Genomic DNA, 21,156 nt, shown 5'->3' on the forward strand with positions numbered 1-21,156 from the left:
TTTCACTTCCCGTCCTTTCCACTCCTGCCCACCCTTACCTCTGCTTCCCGTCCTTTCCACTTCTCCCCACCCTTAGGTCTACCTCTGCTCAGGTGGCATAAAATCTGGAAACCGCAAAAAATCATGGCAGGACTGTCTCAAGTTTCTGGTCCCATTACCATGTTACCAATTTAAGGAATGGAAATAGACAGACATTGCTGGCTTATCCTTAATACTAGAGACTAAAAAAAATAGATGGCAGTGAATTCTTCCAGTGGCTACATGAAACACAACCAAGTCATTAGCAAATTTCCTGAAAGATAAATATTATTATAATTATCATTCCAATGCCCAGGTACACTTTAAAGTGCTGGGCATTGTTCCAAGTGCTTTCTGTGCATTCTCATACAGTCCTCAAAACAATACTACAAAGTGGTTATAAACCCAGTTTTAACAGTATGAAAACTGAGGCGGAGGAGGAAAAAAAAAGAGGGAGAGAGAAATGAGACCTGCTTAAAAGTTCCCACTGGTCAATGGAAAAGCTGGGATATGAAACCAAGCAATGTACTGGGAGAGAACAAAGAAACAACAAGCACAGTGATATTCAGATTTCAAAAACTACTCAAATATTCCTAACAAAAATAACTTGGAAAACTGTGTTGCTTTAGCAGAGAATTACTCTCATCTATTTTTTGGAAAACATGTATTGAATGAGTCAAGTTTATCAATGAAAGAAAGTTTATTTACCTATTTATATATCTGCCTTGGTCCAAAAAATACTAAAGGTGGCTTAAAAAGGGATCATAGTGCAATACAGTCAAGGTCTTAAATATATTACTCTCCCCAAAAACTAGCTGCTTCCAAACTTGACTTAATATTTTGCATGTTTTCCCGCCGTTGCTTGGTGAATATATTTGCTTCTCCCTTCTGTAATCTTCGTCTCACAGCTGATTTTTGTTGTTTCGTCAACTGACGTTTCACCTTCTGTTTCACCAGTTCCTGGAAAGATGTTATGAATTAGTATCACTGAAAACTGATCATTTTGATAAGGAGTAAACGGTCAATAAAAGAAAAGATTTACATTGCTAATATTTTAAAATTTTCTGTTAAAAGCTTGAGTTTAAAAAGTTCCAAACACTGACAGTGTACTATATTAACCGGCAATAAAACAAAACACTGAACTGCTACTAAGTAGGAGGAATTAAATTCCCAACTGAAATACAGATCACAGCAAAAAGCAGGGTATACAGCCACAATTTTTTGAGTAACAAATCATCATAGTGCCACCTAGTGTCACTAGGAAAACTGGGAAAAACCAAACAATTGGCCAAACAAATCCTCAAAACCCAAACCCAACAAGATGGAAAATAAAACCAACACCACCAACAAAAAAAAAAAACAAAAAAAACCCAAGACAAAAAAATCTGCTTATTCCTTTGCTTTCTAAGTAAAAGTAGGTATGGTTCTGTAGCAGAAAATTATGTCTGAAAGCACTTAGTACTGGTCAAATACACGCAAGAGCGCTTTCATAACTTTAGGTATAGAAACGACTCGATGGCAGGAATTACTCATGGAAAAGTCCTCATACAGTTTCTGGGAGAAACATATGTTTTCACATGATGAACGATCATAAATTCAAATTATTTCTTTATCACTTAAGACACAGGCTGCCAATGCCAAATGACATGCAAGATGAATATTTTGTTCATAGCAACCTTTTTTCCCCCTCTGGAGTATTCAGCCTGTTATTTAATCATATATAATCTTACATCATCCAACCTCTCCTAAAAAAAGAAGTTGAACGGTGAAAGGATTGAAGCAAGGGGCTCTTACTATGCCTCACCCTGTTAAGCACAAAGAAGCATTTATTAAAAATCTGTCATTAAAAAGTAAAGACTAATGGATGCGAGAGCTAAAAAGGAACTAGGAAAACTAGTCTTCCTAAGGCAGTGTTTCTTGGACCGTATGTGTATCAGTGTAAAAATCTGGATGAGGTGAGTTAAATGCAGACTTTGGATTATTTCACATAGTTAGGCAGATGGGCTTTAACAAGTGATCCTTCTTTATTTCAGTCTGATGATTCTCAATGGGAACAAAAGTAAAAGAAGAGAAAGAGAAACAAGAATCAGAACGCAAGTTCCTACAGAGGCTGATAACCCTATGAGATGCAGTCTCAGGAAAGTCACAGTTTCAGAACTACCTGGTTGGTGCTGCAGAAGTTTCATGACTGAAAGCATTAGGACTGGCTGAAAGTTTAACATGGGAGTGCCTTTTCTCTATCTCAGGAAACAAGGCAACTGTCACAGTTCCTCACCCCAGGAGACCAGAAACCTGAATCAGATCAGCATCATAAGCCTGGCGTCCTAACATCACCAAGACAACAGAGCAACACCTTCAGACTTCTGAAGTCAGTTATTTCCAAATCACAACTCTAATACTTAAAATTCTCAATCAGGTGTGAGAACAGGATAAAAAGACATATCTAGTAATAAAAAGTCCTCTCCCCGCCCACCCAAATAACTACTCAAGTCCATACTGTCCCATAAGAAAGTAAGCTTGGTATGAAAAAAGAGATAAAACTAGGAAAGAAAGCACTCAACAGATTGGAGACTGGGAAAATTGGAGAATGTGTACCACATTTAAATAAGAGTTCAGACAGAGGCCTCCAGGATAGCTCTAAGAAAAGAAAAAATCAATTCATTTTCTAAATATTCTGCTTGAACTTCCCCTTGGTTCTTTACTTCAGCCGAGACCATAAGATAATCATATCAAGCAGCTAAAGAAAATAAGGAGATAATGAATTACTATGCATGCATGCCCTAATTTAGAACAATTTACAAGTCCTACAAATTTAACTTTTATGTTAAAAACAAGTGGGGAAAAAAATCCACATTAGTATATTTAAAAAAGAATGATGAAATGGGAAATAAAATACAGTTGACCCTTGAACAGTGAGGCTGTGTTAGGGGCATCGACCCACTTTAAAGTAAAAAATTTGAGTATAACACAAGAGTCAGCGCCTGCATGAGAGGCGCCTCTGCAACTGCAGAGTCAACCAACTGCAGACCATGTGGTTCTGCGCATGCTCGGTCGTGTCCAGCTCTTTGTGACCCTATGGACTGTAGCCCACCAGGCTCCTCTGTCCATGGGGATTCTCCAGGCAAGAATACCAGAGTGGGTTGCCATTTATGTCTCCTGCATCGACAGACAGGTTCTTTACCACTAGCACCACCTGGGAAACCCACAAGAGTGACCCAGTAAACATCCTGGAAATGTTGAATGAATAGTTACCGGAGGAATCGTTGAACAGCTTAAAACACTGCCCACAGAAGTAACACTCAGGGTTCTTGTTCTATGTCGATTAGTATCTTCCATATTTTCTTCATCTCTAAAAATAAAATAAAAATTTACATAGTTAATTCTTAATAGTTAATTATGCTTGATTAATTTATAGAATTTTACTATCAATATTCTGAAATAAAGCCATTTCATTAAACTACCCATATCCGAAAGTTAAATTTTTGATCTTTTGCTATCTAAGCTGAGGCTGATTCATGAATATGTGAAATTTGTCCAAAAAAAAAAATCTTACAAGAAAAATAGTGTTAGTTGCTCAGTTGTGCCTGACTCTTTGTGACCCCATGGACTGCAGTCCACCAGGCTCCTCTGTCCATGAGATTTTCCAGGCAAGGATACTGGAGTGGGTTGCCATTTCCTTTTCCAGGGGATCTTCCCAACCCAGGGATCGAACCCAGGTCTCCTGCACTGCAGGCAGATTCCTTAACTGAGCTATGTAATGGTAATTTTAATTGTACATTAACAAAATAAATACAGAAGTTTCAAAGTACCAGAGAAAATTCATTTTAAATATGTATATTAAGAGAATACTTACTACATTTTTATTAGACTATACATTAATCAAACATGTTAGATGAATAGTTATTAAAAAATACAAACAATTCATACATTTAAAACCTTATCAATTTATTATCTGAAAGTAATCGTTTGAATTTTAAGGCAGAACTGCTTAAAACTGAATACATGTGGTAGCATCAAGTCAACGGTAGATAGAGTTATTTGAATTTTAACAATAAAAGTGATATTTGCTTTTATTCTGTGCATGAAAGTAAAAGTTGCTCAGCTGTGTCTGACTCTTTGCGACCCCATGGACTATACAGTCCATGGAATTCTCCAGGCCAGAATACTGGAGTGAGTAGCCTTTCCCTTCTCTGGGGGATCTTCCCAACCCAGGGATCAAACCCAGGTCTCCCACATTGCAGGCAGATTCTTTACCAGCTGAGCCACCAAGGAAGCCCAAGAATACTGGAATGGGTAGCCTATCCTTTCTCCAGTGGATCTTCCCGATCCAAAAATTGAACTGGGCTCTCCTGCATTGCAGGCGAATTCTTTACCAGCTGAGCTACCAGGGAAGCCCCAAAGGAATGTTGTGCCCGAACAGGGACTTGAACCCTGCACCCTCAGATTAAAAGGATGCTCTTCTGACTGAGCTATCTGCACATACTGATGCAGAATACAGCTGTCATGCCATTTGAAAAAAGCACTCATTTATCAGAATCAAAGTATAGGTCTCCAGATTAAAGTGAAAAAAACAATCAACAAAAATCTATACCTGAAAGGCCTGAATTCTTTGTTCAATGATGACAAGGCAATCAGATGAGGGCACTCATCTTCAGCCTCCTCAGGGCCCATGAGGATTCCTGTCTCACCATCTTGCCTGGCGTCACGTTCACATCTGCTGTTCTCCCTGGGAAATTCAGTTACAGAACTGCTTTCAACAACCTGCCCTCCTATTTCTTCTAAGGCTTGACTGAATTCAGTCATTTCGAATCTGTGTGCATCAGCATTGTCTTCTGACAAACTCTCTTCCTTTATTTGCTCAAGGTTTTCAAGTGACCCGCAACAGCAGTGAACTGATCCACCTACAGAGTTTCGTCCACTTTCACTTTCCGATCTACAATCCTCAGCTCTTTCTGACATCTCCTCATCAGAAAACGGGGACTCAGACCTCTCCTCTGTTTCAGTATTTTTATCATCTGGACCTGCTGGGTGAAGCAGTTCGTCGTCTGCCTGCATCTCCTTTGTGTAGCCGCTGGCAGAAACCTCTACGTCAAGAGAATCCTCCCTCCTAGAAAAAAAGAACGTTATGCATTTAGGAGAGAGAAAAAAATCCACCTGACGTGGACAAGTGTATTTAGTATTCTGATGAATCATGACTCTTAAATGAGTTTAACAGTTTATAGCTTTTAAAGGTTTTTCTCTGCCTAAAAGGTAATACTTAAATCACTTAAGTACACAAATATAAAAAACATGTTAGTCGTCATTTAAGAATAAAAGGACTGCGAAGAGCAATAGATATTAGAAAAGTCACAGAAATTTCGCTGCATTAACTTTCAGAAGGGGCTAACAAATTTAAGTTAGGTCAATCATCCCAAATTAGAAAATAGCATCTTAACTGAGCATATAGAATGAGAAAATTTGGCTGTGAGAATTATGTTCCATGAATCAATTAAAGATACTTTCTATAGAGAATAAAGGAAAAACACAAATTCTGATAAACACTTGACTTTATTCCTTAAAAATACGTTCTTCACAGAGCATCTGCTATTGAATAAGGGTTTCTGAATTTATAAGAAACTAAGTATGTTCCTCCTCCAAATTCAGTAAGGTTAATGGACCACAGGGAGGCATAATTTTTAACTTTCCTTTGTATATTACCAGCAGTGATACTGAACAACGATTATAATGTACCAAAGGTCACTATTCAAAAAATTTTTAGATGAAAGCATTAACTTCTAAGTAAATAAATCAGGTATTTTAACAGAATTCTATCATCTTATGCAATACAGTGTACAAACCTTATATCACTAAAGGTTGGGAAAAGCTCACTTTCATAGCTGAAACGTTTCATGAAGAAATCTCTAATGCACTTCACATCTCTGTCAAAATACCTGCAAAAGCAAGAATCATTTTTATATACAGACTTTGTTGCTCATCTTTTTCCTTATTAGCCAATGACAACATCCATGCTATTTGTTATGACGCTCTTATCCTTACATGAAAGAGAAAAGGATGTTACTCAAAAGAAAAATAAATCAGTTTCCAGTATCTGAAGAACTAAAACTAAAAGCAGAGGAACTAACAAGGACTATAAGCTGTCAAGGGCCTACAGTTCCTATGGTTGGAATAAACCCAAGGTTTCCCCATACTGTGACACACACACATATGAAACAAGGAAAAGAAGATACGGGCCTGCAGTTTGGGGGCCAATTTCTACTTTTCAGTCTGTCTAGTTATAGTTCCTATCAATTATGTTCACTAGAACCTCTAGTCAACTGGGAAAGTTGAAGACAAAAACAGACTAGTGACTCAGAAGAAAAAGTTTGGGGACTAATCAATGTTATGGTTATATTATCTTTATTACCCATTAGCTAATATGCCGTAAACATCTATAAGAGATTAATACTGCTATGGCTTATAAATAGTAATCTGAAGACATGCTACTCTGGGAGGAGAAGGATCTCTGAGTGTCAGGGTGCTTTTTAGGTGACCATAAAATAGCAGGTACAGATTAAGCTCTCTAGAAGGTGTCCAGTAGGGAGAATTGAGAGACAGGATGACATGGAATTGAAAGAACAGGAGAGAAAAGTACTCAACCTTAATTTGATTATGCTCAATTGCATCATGGAATACAAACACATAAAGGAAAATGTTGTGTCATATTTCACAATTGGGCTTGTTTAGATGGTCAAGTAACAGGGGAAATAAGATTACCACAGTATATAAATTGATTCTGCCCTGTGTCAGGATGAGGTTTTACGTGAATTTCTTTCTCTTAACAAAATAAAAGCTAAAAACGATAGGAGGTGGTATCATTATCTGACTGGTAACTGAGGTTCAGTATAAAACCACAACTTTCATTAAGGCCATAAAAAATTATTAAATTATGCTGGGTGAAATCCTCTTGGAGGCAACTGTGCAACACAGAGAAAAGCAGAAAAAGGCAGAAAGGATGATGTCCAGGGTCCCCCCTTCTGTGTCCCTACTTCTGAGCAGGCCTTTGTTTTAAAAATTGGGGTTCTACCCCAAAGTTTGTTTGGATAGATAGTTCCATTGCTAAGAAAGCTTGACTTTTGCAAGTTTGTCCACTTACAAGAGTAATTCAAATTCTTTTGATGATTTATAAAAGTGAAGTTTCCTCAGACTTCTAACACTATTATTATTTTTTAAACAATATTATTTTAATGAATAAATAAACTTTAAAAACTGGATCAATGTGCATTTTTTTTCACCTTTAAAATACTGAGGAGTAAGAAAAGTTCTTAGGTGGGAAGATCCTAGCACTCTGATATCCTTATCAGCCACTTCAAAACGGTTATTAACCCAAATGGCAGTATGACAAGGCTGAAAACTTAAGAATAAATTAAATGACTTCAGCACACATAAACACAGCCATGTCCAGAGTATACCATTCAGCATTGGGATGAGAAGTTGAAACCATCTGTGGAAAATCGATCATGGTAATATGGTCATCTTTATCCAAAATGAGATTGAATTCATTGAAATCTCCATGAATCAGTCCATGATTTGCAAGTTTAACAATTAGTTCCATAGCTTCATCATATACTGATGCAGGATCTTCAACATGGTGTATTTGACATCTGAAAGTATGGAAATGGTTAATTTGTCCTCATTCATAATTTTAATTAAAACAAGCACGGGTGTATTTACATATCATTTCCACTTCAAGCCTCTCTATTCTCTCTTCATTCCTATCTGCATATAGACATGATATGATACCTCTTATTTTAAAAAAAAAAGCTACAACCCACTCAAATCTGCATTTTCTTTCCACTACTACACACATTCTTTGTTCTGCATTCTTTATAACCAAACTCCTCTAGTTGTGCTTTCTCCAATTTTTTTCCTCCCATTCTAATGAACCCATTTCAAACAGGCTTTCATTCATCCTGCTCCAATAAAACAGCTCTTGTCAAAACTACCAATGACTTCCAAATGACTTGCCATATCCAATGGTCGGTTCTTGATTATCATAATCTGGTCTATTAGCTAATCCCTTCCCAGTCCTTGAAGCAGATCCTTTCACTTGACCCTTGGCCCACTATCTCTTAAGGCGGTCCTCTTCCTGCACTGATCATTCCTTCTTAGTCTTTTTAGCTGGTTTTTCAGCTTTTCCCTGACTTATAAATTTTGGAGCTCCTCAAAATCTAATCCTAAAACCTATTGTCTTCACCATTCTTGATCTCATTCACAGACTTCAATCTAGACTTCCCCTGAGATTCTAGGCATCTCTAACTTACCATGTCCCCAAGTGAACCTCTGATTCTGCCCCACTCTCTAACTCCCAACTGTCTTCCTGCAGCCTTCCCCATTTCTAAAAGTGGCAACTTTATCCTTCTAATAATTCATTATTCAGGACCCAGATCTTTACTTGCTACTTCCTTCTTATCAATATCCAATCTCAAACAAATCATGTAGGCCCTGACTGTAAAATTCATCCAGAATCTGGCAACGTTCCCTCACCTTCACATCTACCACTCTGATCTAGACTACCATCATCTCTTTTGAGAATTATAATAATCCTAACTTTTCTTCCTAATCCTGTCCTAGTCTTTCTTTAGTTTATTTTCAATACAGCAGCCAGAGTGATCCCATTACAGCATTAGTCAGATCATGTCTCTTATCAGTTCAAAAATCCTCCGATGGCAGGGAGTTCCCTGGCAGTCAGTGGTTAGCACTGTCACTGCCACCAAAATAATCCTCCGATTGTTTTCTGTCTCAAACAAAATAGTCCCTGTGACATTGTCTCAACGGCAGTCATGTGAGGAAACAGAAGTGTATCACATCAACCTTAAAGTTACTCAGTGTTGGGCTTCCCTGGTAGCCCTGGAAGATGGTAAAGAATCCACCTGCAATGTGGGAGACCCGGGTTCGATCCCTGTGTCAGGCAGATCCCCTGGAGAAGGGATATGGCAACCCACTGCAGAATTCTTGCCTGGAGAATTCCATGGACAGAGGAGCCGGGCAGGCTACAGTCCATATGGCTGCGAAGAGTCCCACACGACTGAGCAACTAACACTTCCACTTTCTTTCATATTTAAATATATCCTCTCTACCAAAATAGTTGGCTGCCTCTCTGATCTCATCACTCACAATTTTCTCCCTGACTTACTCAGCTCCAGCTCCAGCGGCTCCTCACTGTTCCCTGAACATGAAGGTGTGCTCCCATTTCAGGACTTTTGCTCTTTTCTCTGCCTAGAATGTTCTTAGATATCTGCATCGTTTCTTCTCTCGCTTCTTTCAGGATTCTGCTGAAAAGTCCCTTTACCAATGAGAACTGTTCTGATCTTCCCAGCCTTCCACATCTATCTCAGTATTTCTTGCCCCACTTACCCTACTCTATTTTTATCCACAGCATTTACCACTATCTGATGTATCACATAATTCCTTGTTCAGCTATTTACTGCAAGTTTCCTTCCATCAGAATGTAAGCTCTGTGAGGACAGGGACTTTGTTTATTGTGGTGCCTTGAACAGTGCTTGGCACACACTAGATTGTTAATAAAAATCCACATTGTCAGAATGAAACTGAATTTTCAATTTGCCTTTATGTTAATTTCTACTACTTTATGTTAATTTCTAACCTCCCCAAAGTCATACTCCATTCAATGAAAAAAACTCATTTAAAAAAACCTGAACCTTACAACTATTTATTGGAATTCACGGTTTTAAGAATAATAAATACTTACAAAGGATAGCCATTTATGAGTTCCATGACCACTGCATGGCGATTATAATCAATTGGCTTTGGAACCGGAAATTTCCTTTCATACAATGCCTAAAATATAGCAAAACAGGTAAAAAGTAATGAAGAGGTCATTAATTTTTAGGAAACAATAAAGTTAAATGTACCTGTCCAAAACCAGGGAAAAAAAAATTACAACCTTCACAAAATTACAGTTAACACATGACTACGTATGGCTTATTCACAGCACAGGAGGATGAGCTGTACATAAAAATAAAATTGGAAATCAGTTTTGTAATTCACTTTTTTACCAAACATTCATTTATTGAACATTTACCAAATATACACTGTGCTAGGGTTACAAAAATGAGTGTGAAAATGTCTCTGCCCTCAAGAAGTTTAGTCTCTTAGGACATGTATATCCTCTTCTATTTTGTAAGTTTCTGTCATTTACTGGAGTGTGCTTAAAAAATTCAAATGGAAATAAATTGTGATTTAGGAAATACTGTCTTCTGGTATATCAGAAAATGAAATATTTCAGTATACCGGACATTTTAGTTTATAGAGCACTGATTCTTTCCTTCAGACCACAGTATCAATCTATTGTGTGACAAAGAGTCACTGTAGTCACAAACACCGGTCAGTTTAGTTCAGTCGCTCAGTTGTGTCCGACTCTTTGTGACCCCATGAATCGCAGCACGCCAGGCCTCCCTGTCCATCACCAACTCCTGGAGTTCACTGACTCATGCCCATCAAGTCAGTGATGCCATCCAGCCATCTCATCCTCTGTCGTCCCCTTCTCCTCCTGCCCCCAATCCCTCCCAGCATCAGTCTTTTCCAATGAGTCAACTCTTCGCATGAGGTGGCCAAAGTACTGGAGTTTCAGCTTTAGCATCATTCCTTCCGAAGAAATCCCAGGATTGATCTCCTTCAGAATGGACTGATTGGATTTCCTTGCAGTCCAAGGGACTCTCAAGGGTCTTCTCCAACACCACAGTTCAAAAGCATCAATTCTTTGGCGCTCAGCTTTCCTCACAGTCCAACTCTCCACATCCATACATGACCACTGGAAAACCATAGCCTTGACTAGACGGACCTTTGTTGGCACTGGTAGTCTGAGTCAAATGTTACTACCCACCATCCATAAATTCATTTTTTTGCTATGCTTAACTTTTCTTATCCTACTGCTTTCAAAATCGTGTTGTTATTACTTCCTTCAAAATATCTTGGTTTTCTGCATTGTGCCGTTTGGAATGCTGCCATTTCTAACAGGGCTTTGTCATTGTTACCCCAACCACATCAGCAATGGTTCTAGCTCTGCACACCAAACCTTTCTTCAGTGTACCAGTACCAACTAAGATGCTTGTGTCAATGCTCCATTTTAAAAAAACCTACAATGCTGTAAACGTTGATTTTATCTGAATAATTTCCCCTAGTTTTCAAAACTCTTTAATCCACTTATCCAGTCCTAGTTCTCTTCAATACTCTGTCCAATAAACACTCTAGAGTGCGATCCTAACAGCCACCTCAGTGACTGTTACCGTACACACAAGGCTCACGCCCACATTCATGTCTTGGTCATTCTGGCTTCTTTGGAAAAGTATACTGTCTTGTCTTTTACAAGTCATATGCAACTCCCATTCAAGAAACCTCCTTCTACTCTATGTCTTCTACTCTACAGAAGTTTCTCTAAACTCAACATGATTTGACATTTAAACTGTTTTTTACTTGATTTTTTAATTGAAGGGTAATTGCTTTACAGAATTTTGTTTTCTGTCAAACATCAAGAATCAGCCAGAGGTTCACCACTGTCCCCGCCTCCCTCTCATCTCCCCCGCCATCCCACCCTTATGGATTGTTACAGAGCCCCTGTTTGAGTTCCTTGAGACGTACAGCAAGTTCCCACCTGGCTATCTACTTTACATATGGTAATATAAGTTTCCAAGTTACTCTCTCCATGCATCTCACCCTCTCCTTCCTCCCCTTTCCCTAGTGTGTTCTGTCTGTTTCTCCATTGCTGCCTTGCAAATAAATTCACCAGCACCATCTTTCTAGAGTCCATATATATGCATTAGTATATGACATCTGTATTTCTCCTTCTGACTTACTTCACTCTATAATAGGCTCCAGGTGTGTGTTCATGTTACCTTCCTAATTTTAAGATAGACTGTTATTCCTTTGGTATTCATTGTTCACTTCCACCCTCCCACTCCTACTCTGCAAAACACTCAACAGAGTTGGCACACAGCTGACACTCAGTATATGCTTAACAAGGTTACTTTTATGAGGCTGTCTACTCTTTCCTACCTTCCTTACACAGGAACTGAACTACTTCCCACTCTCCAATGACTGTCTGCTTGGTTGTAGATTTTTTATTTTTAAATCCAAATGGTTTTGGATCTGAGCCTTGGTGGCTCAAGAGTATATAACAACTTTAACTAATGTCATAGTGGTTTAGCCCTGTGCCATAACCCTTAAGCTAAAGCTCAATCTTATTTTTACTTAGGAAAAGACAGAATGAACTTATGAAACGTATTTATGTACAACCAGACTCTATTCCTGCGTCTTCCTATAAACACACCAAGAGAACATTTAATATAGTTTGGGGGAAATGTGTAACAATTCCTGCCAAACTGCTTACTCACATTACTGATGAGTAATGGTTTGCGGTCCCAGGACACAAACCATTGGTATAAGACAAAAAACATGGTATATATGATATTAGTAGCACTTATTTATACTGCCTTGAGGATTCTTCCCTCATGATTACTAAAAATTTAAGTACATGTGCCAGGCGCCTGTGTGAGGAATCCCGCCTATGACAAAGGTCACAAGGAAGGAAGCCCGACAAAACACAAAGGCATGATCTAGCTTCAGGGGTTCCCCTGGGTTTTCCTGAACATCTACCCCCCAAAAACCAGAGTCGGCCTGATTTCATTGTCCTGTGCTTTCCACTCTTCTGACATTCTCTGGAAAAAAGTTAGCTCAGGGCTTCAGTCTCCTGCATATGAAAGGAATGTTTCAGCTCAAACCCCTTTGATGGCTTCTACCTTGCCTGACAGGTTCCCCTGGACATTTTGCAGCTTGTGAATTGCTTACAGCCCCCCAACCATGAGAGGCACAAAGCTTAAAGCATCTTAAAGATACAGAGCCTTTTCTAAAGAGCTAAAAATTATATTGGTGACGGGTTTTCACTGTTGACTCAATGACTGCTGCCAGGCCTCCATATTCTTTATCTTTTAGGCACCTGGGAGGATATCAATCAATGTAATCGGGATGCAGAAATAGGAATATAGTAGTTTTGATGTTAGCAACACTAGACTTTTGAGTTAATTACTCTTCTCTTTATAAATCACTGTACTCCTTTTACTTGTTATAAATTGCCGTATCTTTGCTATGTAAGAATGTAACTTTATTTAGTGCTTTCTGAGAGTGGCACCAGACTTTGGGAAGAACAACACAAATAAGTCTTCTGGTTGACAAACCCTTATCAGAAAAGGGCCATAAAATGTTAATTGGCCTTCTGGCCAGAAGATGATGTAACTCACCTAAGACTTACATATACAACTAGGTATGCAGAGAGAAAGCCTGGTCTCGATAAGAGTCAGGGCTGCTGATGCTGCATAATTTTATATTATCCATTGATCTCTATGTACAAAAAAAAGGTATAAAAGGCTGTTCTGGACAATAGAGGATGGGCCAGTCACTGGACTGGTTTCCCCCGTGTGGTCTATTCTCCTTCTCTCCTTTTCTGGCTGAATTCTCATCTGGAGCAAGGAGGCTCGCCATGTCTACTTACTTGCCCAGGCTTCTAAGGTCCATGAGAGAGGGAGCCCAAGGCGGGGCACTCTCTGCTATTCAAACGGACGCTGGTGGCCTAACGCAGATGGTGCAAACTTCTTGTCTGAAGTTTTATTGGCTTTCCTCATAAACCAAGTTATTTAGCCGCTTTTTTCCACTAAATTTTCCTACTACACTATTTTTTCCTAATCTCTCTTTATATTTCTAGTTAAATAAATAAGTTTTTCCTCGCCATGCCATCCCCACTTTGAACTACCCTGGATCCACTGGGGCTGGACCCCGGTATACATGAAACTCCCAAGAAACAACAGGTCATATAACTCTTAATAATTCACAATTTTAAAAAGTTATAACAAATAAATCCTACTGGAGAGAATAATAAAAATGCAGTTACTTTTTAATTTACTAGTGAAAACAATTAACTTGGTTATTTTTAAAGATATTTAATAAATCTATATGAATTTATTTTGAAAGGTAAAAGGTTAAAAACTAAGATTTTTACCATTTCTAATATACATACAAATTCATAAATTAACAATTCTTCCACTGTGGGGAAAAAAATAATAGTCAACTATCTGAGACACTAAGGTTTCTAAAGAAGGTAACTCTGGTGTTTTTAATCTGAGACAGACATACATATATACACTGAACAGATATACATTCACACACACACATTTACATCATTAATTATTTTAGCCTACTCTACCTTGTTAACACTGCTGCATAAAAGTTGCCTTTATGCATTTGTAACAGCTAAAAACACCTTTGCACAGAAGGAAAACACCAGAAAAACAAATATCAGAAATAGTCAAGAGAGTTAAAAGTGTCTGTATGGACTGCGACAGGCAGTAGGGAGATATGGAGGCAACGGACTGATGCATGTCACTACCACCTTTTAACTATACATACTGTTTGGTTAATAGTTTAAAGTTAATTAAAAGTACCTTCATATAAGCAAATTCTTTCATGGCAGAGAGACGAGATAAATAAAGCCAAGACATGTTATGCCTGTGTTTATGGTAATCACGCTTGTTTTTCAGATTTCGAAAGGAGGTTCTTCCCAGTCTGTGAAGCTTTAATGCAAACTGCTGCCCTTCTTCATTTGCAACAATGTAAATATCTAAAATAAAAAAATTTAAAGGATCATTATTATATTTTTATTCCAGTAAGTTTAATCAATTCTAATTTTCTAACTCTGATTTTAGTTGTACCAAATTTTATCTTTCTCAATAACTCGAAATACTCATTTGGCAAACTTTATTTTAGTTACAATTCAAAGTTATGACATGTATTAATATCTACTACAAAGAAAACTGGGGTGCAAAGGTGTCAAAAGCTATTGCTTCCAAAAGTGTTTAATGCTCAATTTAGTGGGAATACATCTAATTGTTCTTTAGTGTCCTACATGTTTGAGAAGGGATTAATAACATCTTCCTTTACAACATGGGACTTCCCCAGTGGTCCAGTGGTTAAGACTCTACACTTAGACTGGCTAGGAGCTAGTCCTACATGCTGTGAAGCAAGGCCAAAATAAATAAATAAATAAATAAATAAAAAACAAAACAAAAAAACCCTTCCTTTTTAGCAATGTGAACTTCAATTCTTAAACTGTTTCAATGAATAAATACTGTCAGAATATAATCCTAAGTAACCAAATGGAGCAGATTTTCCCATAAATATTCTATTTTATTACTGACATTTAGAACACGTTTTAATTACTCATGAGATAAACAGCCTCTCTCTCATGTTGGTGAGATTACAAACTGACACAAATTGGAGGAAATTTGGTAATACCAAAATTCTTAATGTACCTAACTTTAGCTCTAATAATTGCTAAGAATGTAATACTCGACAACTATGAGGACGACATCTATGCTGATATGAAATATCATGGATGCACCAAAAGGAAAAAAAATCAAGCTGTAGAATTGTTAAGGACTGCTTGCTTTCACCTATGATTATAAAAGATACATACATCCTTAGAACATTATATACTTGTACTCACATAGAATATTTCTAGGACATATAGGCTATTAAATAAACAGTAATAGCTCTGGGAGGTAATAACAGGAGATGGAGACATGGGTTAGGAGTTAAGATTCACTTTTCATTGTACTCTCTTCTGTACTTCATCATTTTGCAAGTAATGAAGTTCTTGAAAAAAAAAAAAAGCCATTTTTTTGGATTGAAAAAATTGGACATAAAAAACATTAAGAGGAAGTGTATCTCAAAAAAAGTGTTTCATTACAGCATTTTATACATATCTTCTCATATTTAGGAATCTAATATTAACTTCACTATGTGTGGGCTCAGTCACCTCTGACTCTTTGTAACCCCATGGACTGCAGCCCACCAGGCTCCTTTTCCACGGAATTTTCCAGGCAAGAATACTGGAGTGGGTTGCTGTTTCCTATTAGAGGGGATCTTCCCTGCCCAGGAATTGAACCTGAGTCTCTTGCGTTGGCAGGCAGTTTTCTTTACTGCTGAGCCACCAGGGAAGTTCGCACCACCTGGGAAGCCTTATTAAATATAAATAGTTTGGATAATAATATGCTAGACATCCAAATCATATGAAGTAACCAAAACAACTTCCTTTGAAATAGCTTTTCTAATAGTTCTTTTGCTTCTAATTTTTTTGCTCTCTCAGTTTAAATTATGTAACTATACAGGATAAACTATGTAGGACAAAAAGCAGCGTATAAGAGAGCATGTCATAACGAAAATCATCCTGTTATTTTTATCACACATTAAAAAAATCAGTACATAGTATTTAATGCTATTTCAGAATTTTTTTCTGTGTTCTACACATACTTAACTTTGCCTTGTTCATCATATTGCTGTTATGAAAAAATGTGGTTTTTAGAACTTCCTTGTGGTATTTTTAAAAATTATTACAAATGTCCAGTTTTTCAGATATTAAAGTAAGAACAAATAAAGTTTTTGCCAAAGATTTCGGTTAGTATAGAAAAACTAATTCTTGTTGTAACTGAACTTTCAGTGATAGACTTAGGAAAAAACAATTTACTGAACTAAGGGTAATTTCAAAATCCATATTGCTTCCAAACAACTTTTCAATTTACTTTTAGTTAGAAAAATAGAAAATTAAACAGATGAATCCTTTTCAAAGGGAAATACAAACTAAAGCAAATAATGCACTCAATAGTACTATTAGCACTTACCAGATTCTTTGCCAACACCCATCTGGTTTCCAACAGACTCAACCACCTGTCTAGAAGACAATGTTTTCAAAGCTAGGTAATCGTAGCCTGCGTTTGTCAACCGATAGCCCTGGACAGCTAGACAAAATCAAATGAGAAAGATCATATTTTAGTTATATTGTGCCATCAAGTTACATCACGTCAAGAGAAGAATTTAAACCTGGGAAGTCTTAGCTGGAAAAAGACTGGCTACCTAGTCTTATGAGTTTTGGCATTTCTTGTAATTTTTATTTCTTCTCTAGAGCAGTGTTACTCAAATGGTAATCTACAGACTGACACCAGTCTATCAATGCTTGTTACTAGTTTGTGACAAGTTATACAAACTGAAATTAAGTGGTTAAGTTAAAAAATTTTTCTATTAGTTTGTCTCAGTTGCATCTAACTTTTTGCGACCCCATGGACTATACAGTCCATGGAATTCTCCAGGCCAGAATAATGGAGTGGGTAGCCTTTCCCTTTTCTAGGGTATCTTCCCAACCCAGGGATCAAACCCAGGTCTCCCACATTGCAGGCTGATTCTGTACCAGCTGAGCCACCGGGGAGCCCTATACAAACTGAAATTAAATGTTTAAGTTAAAATATTTTTGTATCAATATTACAAAATTATTTTGTCTTTACGTCTGACAAGAAGGAATATGTGCCTGTAGTTTGATCTTTCTAGTATTTATACTATTTTATAAAGGTATGGACCCTTTATAAAGGTAGAAAAGAGAACTCATCCCTCACCATGATGGTGTGAGAGGTAATGCTCTAGAGTCCTTTGGCAGACTGTACTTTCCCAAGACAGTAGCAATAGGATCTCTATCCTACTTGCTCTTCTGCACCTGGAACTTCCTAATCCCTTATCAGGAAGTGGAAGGTATTTCTCTAACTTCTTTGATCTGGGTGGGCCTGGTGATTGCTCTGAGCAGCAGAACATGGCAAAAGTGTGCTGTGTCAGTTCTAGCTAGGTCTAGTGCTTTCTTAGCCTGACAACTTCTATCTGCCTTTTGGAATACCTGCTCTGGGGGAAGCCAATTACATGGAAAATCACAAATGGTGCCTCAAATACTTACTTTTGGTTCGCTCCCAAGCTATGAGTTTATGTTTTACTAGTTCTCTTAAGACTTTATTACAACCACCATGTTTAAGGCTGGCTATAGAAGCAACCAAACTGCAGGGAACAATTTCATGGTTCTTCATGCCCATTTCAACCTGAAGCAGAAGAAATCAAAATGTAATCATAATCAACATAAAGTTGCTGTCTATCAGAACCTTGTTAAAAACTTAACTTTTTCAAACTTGACTATGCAGTTCCAGAACCAATTGTGAGACACAATTATTACCTTCCCTAGTCATATTTTATATCGATGAAAGCAGGAAATTCATTAAGATGTTTAGTCAAGGGAAATTCATGAAAAGGGTTGCTTTAAGGACATTAATTTAGCAGGAATATGCAAAGCAGTTTAGGGAAGGCAAAAACTGGAGGTGGTATACTGGAGAACAAAGACAATAGTCTAAGTCAGAGAAGACAGAAGACAGAATAGGGAGGAGGTGATGGTAATGGAGGGAAAGAATTAAAGAAATTAGTAATGGGAGCACTTGATAGGGAATGGTAGTGAATGAAGAGTGAAAGTTGAAGAAGAGGAAGGCCTAGTTTCAAGACATTAATAATCATTATTTTAATGAAGTTTGGGAAAGGAGAGGAGGTAGACAAAGCTACTTAATTCTATTTGAGCACACTGAGCTTGAGGTGTTGGAAGGTCCTTCATAGAAGATACTTCAAATGAAGATGTTTTAAGGAAAACTGGAAAGGGTGACCTGCACTCAGGAATGAAGTAATAGCTACAGGAAAAAATGGTTGATGATTTGATGAAGAGATACAGTCATGAAAGGGCATGATCAATAATCAAGAATATAATGGGAGAAAAAGGAGGGATTAGGGACAGAACTTGGGTGGGAATTCACACCAAAAGGTTAAGGGCAGCCAGTCAAAGTATGATTATTGACATAGGAGGTACCAGAGAAATAAAAGGAAGAAGGTCAAGGAAAGGTGGTCACTTATATCAAGACTGGTAAGACTCAAGTGAGACTGACATATTTTAACAAGTAGGCCACTCCTTGGTGAGCTTCAGAAAGAACTTAAGAATTGCAAAAATCAAGTTTTGGAAGAGAAATCTGGCATTCATTCTGATGTCCCAACCAAAACTCACACTTTAAACTTAATTCACCTTTCATGCTTTGTTCTGTTTCTCTAACATTCTCTTGACTCCCCTATTTCTGACAGAAAGGGATGAGTTAATGTGCTGAGCAAGTAGAGAACGAAGGTATCTTTGACAGTAGGTATTTAGAGAAAGTCTACTTGAATTTCAGAATCTATAGGAGGGCAAAAAATTGTCTTCCAAATTTTACAATGAATTTGCATTTCAGTTTAGTCCTTAAGCAATGCCTGCTGCTGCTGCTACTGCTGCTAAGTCACTTCAGTCGTGTCTGACTCTGCGCGACCCAATAGACGGCAGCCCACCAGGCTCCACTGGAGTGGGTTGCCATTTCCTTCTCCAAAAGCAATGCCTATTTAAGCAAAAGATAACAGCTCCTAAATAAATGTGTTTTATTCTGTACATGGCTAATCTATGTGTTGATCTTTGTACTATAAGACTATAAAATCAGTTTTTGGTCACGTTCCTGCTTAAAACATTCAGGGGCTTCCCTATACTTAGAATTTATTTCAAATTCTTTACCAAGCCTGTATGGCTCTTTATCTATGGCATATTATCTGGCTCCCACCTTCTCCAACTCTTCAGCTTCTTACTATGCTCCAGCCACCCTGGCCTTTCTATTCTTTAAAAATTGTTCCTGCTTCCGGTCTTCACTCTTAACCACTGCAGTATCCTCTCCCTTCAATTCTTTGCAAGGACTTTACTCTGACGGCTCCTTTCTATTCAGCTATTATGCCTGCCCCTATTGTTTCTCTTACTTAGGAAATACCTATTCAGTACCTACCAAGTGCCAGAAACTTTTTAAAACAAGATTCTTCCAGTCAGGCAGTCTTGACTGACTGATCAGTTTAAAAGCAGTATTCAGCCCCCTTGCCCCCATCACGCTGTTTCTATTTTATTATCCTCTTATCATCTTCACAGCACTTTTTACCTGATATCCCTCTTATTTATTCATTTACTGGATGACTTGTCTCCTTCCTATCTGTCCCGTACCCTCTGCAATTCCCTAAAACGTTACAAAAAATCCGTTAAGTATGTGTTGATTGAATGAAACTGAAGGAATGCTATGTGACTGAGTTTGTGAGTAGGAAATGCAGTTCAGCTCAGTCAATCAGTCCTGTCTGACTCTTTGCGACCCCATTAATCGCAGCACGCCAGGCCTCCCTGCCCATCACCAACTCCCGGAGTTTACTCAAACTCATGTCCATTGAGTCGGTGATGCCATCCAACCATCTCAATCTCTGTCCTCCCCTTCTCCTCCTGCCTTCAATCTTTCCCAGCATCAGAGTCTTTTCAAATGAGTCAGTTCTTCACATCAGGTGACCAAAGCACCGGAGCATCAGCATCAGTCCTTCCAATGAACACCTAGGACTGATCTCCTTTAGGATAGACTGGTTGGATCTCCTTGCAGTCCAAGGGACTCTCAGTAGTGTTCTCCAACACCAGAGTTCAAAAGCATCAATCTTTCCGCGTTCAGCTTTATAGTCCAACTTTCACACCCATATGTGACGACTGGAAAAATCACAGCCTTGACTAGTCGGACCTTTATTGGCAAAGTAATGTCTCTGCTTTTTAATATGCTGTCTCGGTTGGTCATAACTTTTCTTCAGCTACCAATTAATCCTCTTCAAGAGTCTTAAACCCTTCTCTGTCGGAAAAAGAAGCCAGGGGGTCAGAGAAGCGTCCCAGGCCACAGAGACTGGAATGTGATTCTGGAGAAGGGGAGCAGAAAGGAAGGACAAGGAGGGGCCCTTTGCTTCAAGTGGGGGAAAATAAAAGCTTGTGGACAAAGGCTTTTGAAAAACCCGACTCTCTGATCTTCTTTTCCTCAGTCCCAACGTCGGCTGCGTTCTTGGAGGCCTAGGTCCCTGCTCAGCTCCCAGCAAACTTGGAGCAAGAGGAAGAGCACGCGCGGCGGAAAAGGACAGAGGGGGCGGGGAAACGGGGTACTTCTTACCGCTGTCAGGACCCTGAAGTCATCCCGGCTCATGTAACGCAACTTGGCCACATTCACCTTCCCCATGTTGGACCGGAATTCAGGCAAACCGCGGAGACCAGGAGCGCAGTTAACTCAGCCTCTCATGCTTCTCACGGCGGCCGGGCGGCTCGCGCACGCGCAGTTTATCCTACAGGTCCTTGTCACTAAATAGATGTTCCGTTCTCACTGACTTGGGGCA

The 21,156-nt window shown here is 38.5% G+C and overlaps 1 protein-coding gene across 1 annotated transcript; it reads right to left on the reverse strand.

Annotated features, from left to right (window-relative positions):
* Positions 1 to 699: 699 nt before the first annotated feature.
* Positions 700 to 21,091, reverse strand: RIOK2 (RIO kinase 2). Its single transcript, XM_004009092.6, has 10 exons — positions 20,937 to 21,091; positions 17,837 to 17,975; positions 16,743 to 16,859; positions 14,508 to 14,683; positions 9,767 to 9,855; positions 7,467 to 7,658; positions 5,856 to 5,948; positions 4,610 to 5,125; positions 3,271 to 3,367; positions 700 to 978 (listed from the first exon to the last, which is right to left on the reverse strand). Exons 1-10 carry the CDS (start codon positions 21,000 to 21,002, stop codon positions 814 to 816), a joined length of 1,650 nt encoding a protein of 549 aa, XP_004009141.1. The 5' UTR covers positions 21,003 to 21,091; the 3' UTR covers positions 700 to 813.
* Positions 21,092 to 21,156: the final 65 nt, after the last annotated feature.

The sequence above is a fragment of the Ovis aries genome, chromosome 5 (genome assembly GCF_016772045.2).
Source record: "Ovis aries strain OAR_USU_Benz2616 breed Rambouillet chromosome 5, ARS-UI_Ramb_v3.0, whole genome shotgun sequence".
Lineage (NCBI taxonomy): Eukaryota > Metazoa > Chordata > Mammalia > Artiodactyla > Bovidae > Ovis > Ovis aries.

Bases quoted from the DNA above. Each gene is read 5' to 3' on its own strand.
- RIOK2 (XM_004009092.6), bottom strand. From the start codon at position 21,002: ATGGGGAAGGTGAATGTGGCCAAGTTGCGTTACATGAGCCGGGATGAC. The intron at 17,976-20,936 runs GTAAGAAGTACC...CTTCTGCTTCAG, and splicing joins ACTTCAGGGTCCTGACAGCG to GTTGAAATGGGCATGAAGAA. The intron at 979-3,270 runs GTAACTATTCAT...ACATCTTTCCAG, and splicing joins GCTGTTCAACGATTCCTCCG to GAACTGGTGAAACAGAAGGT.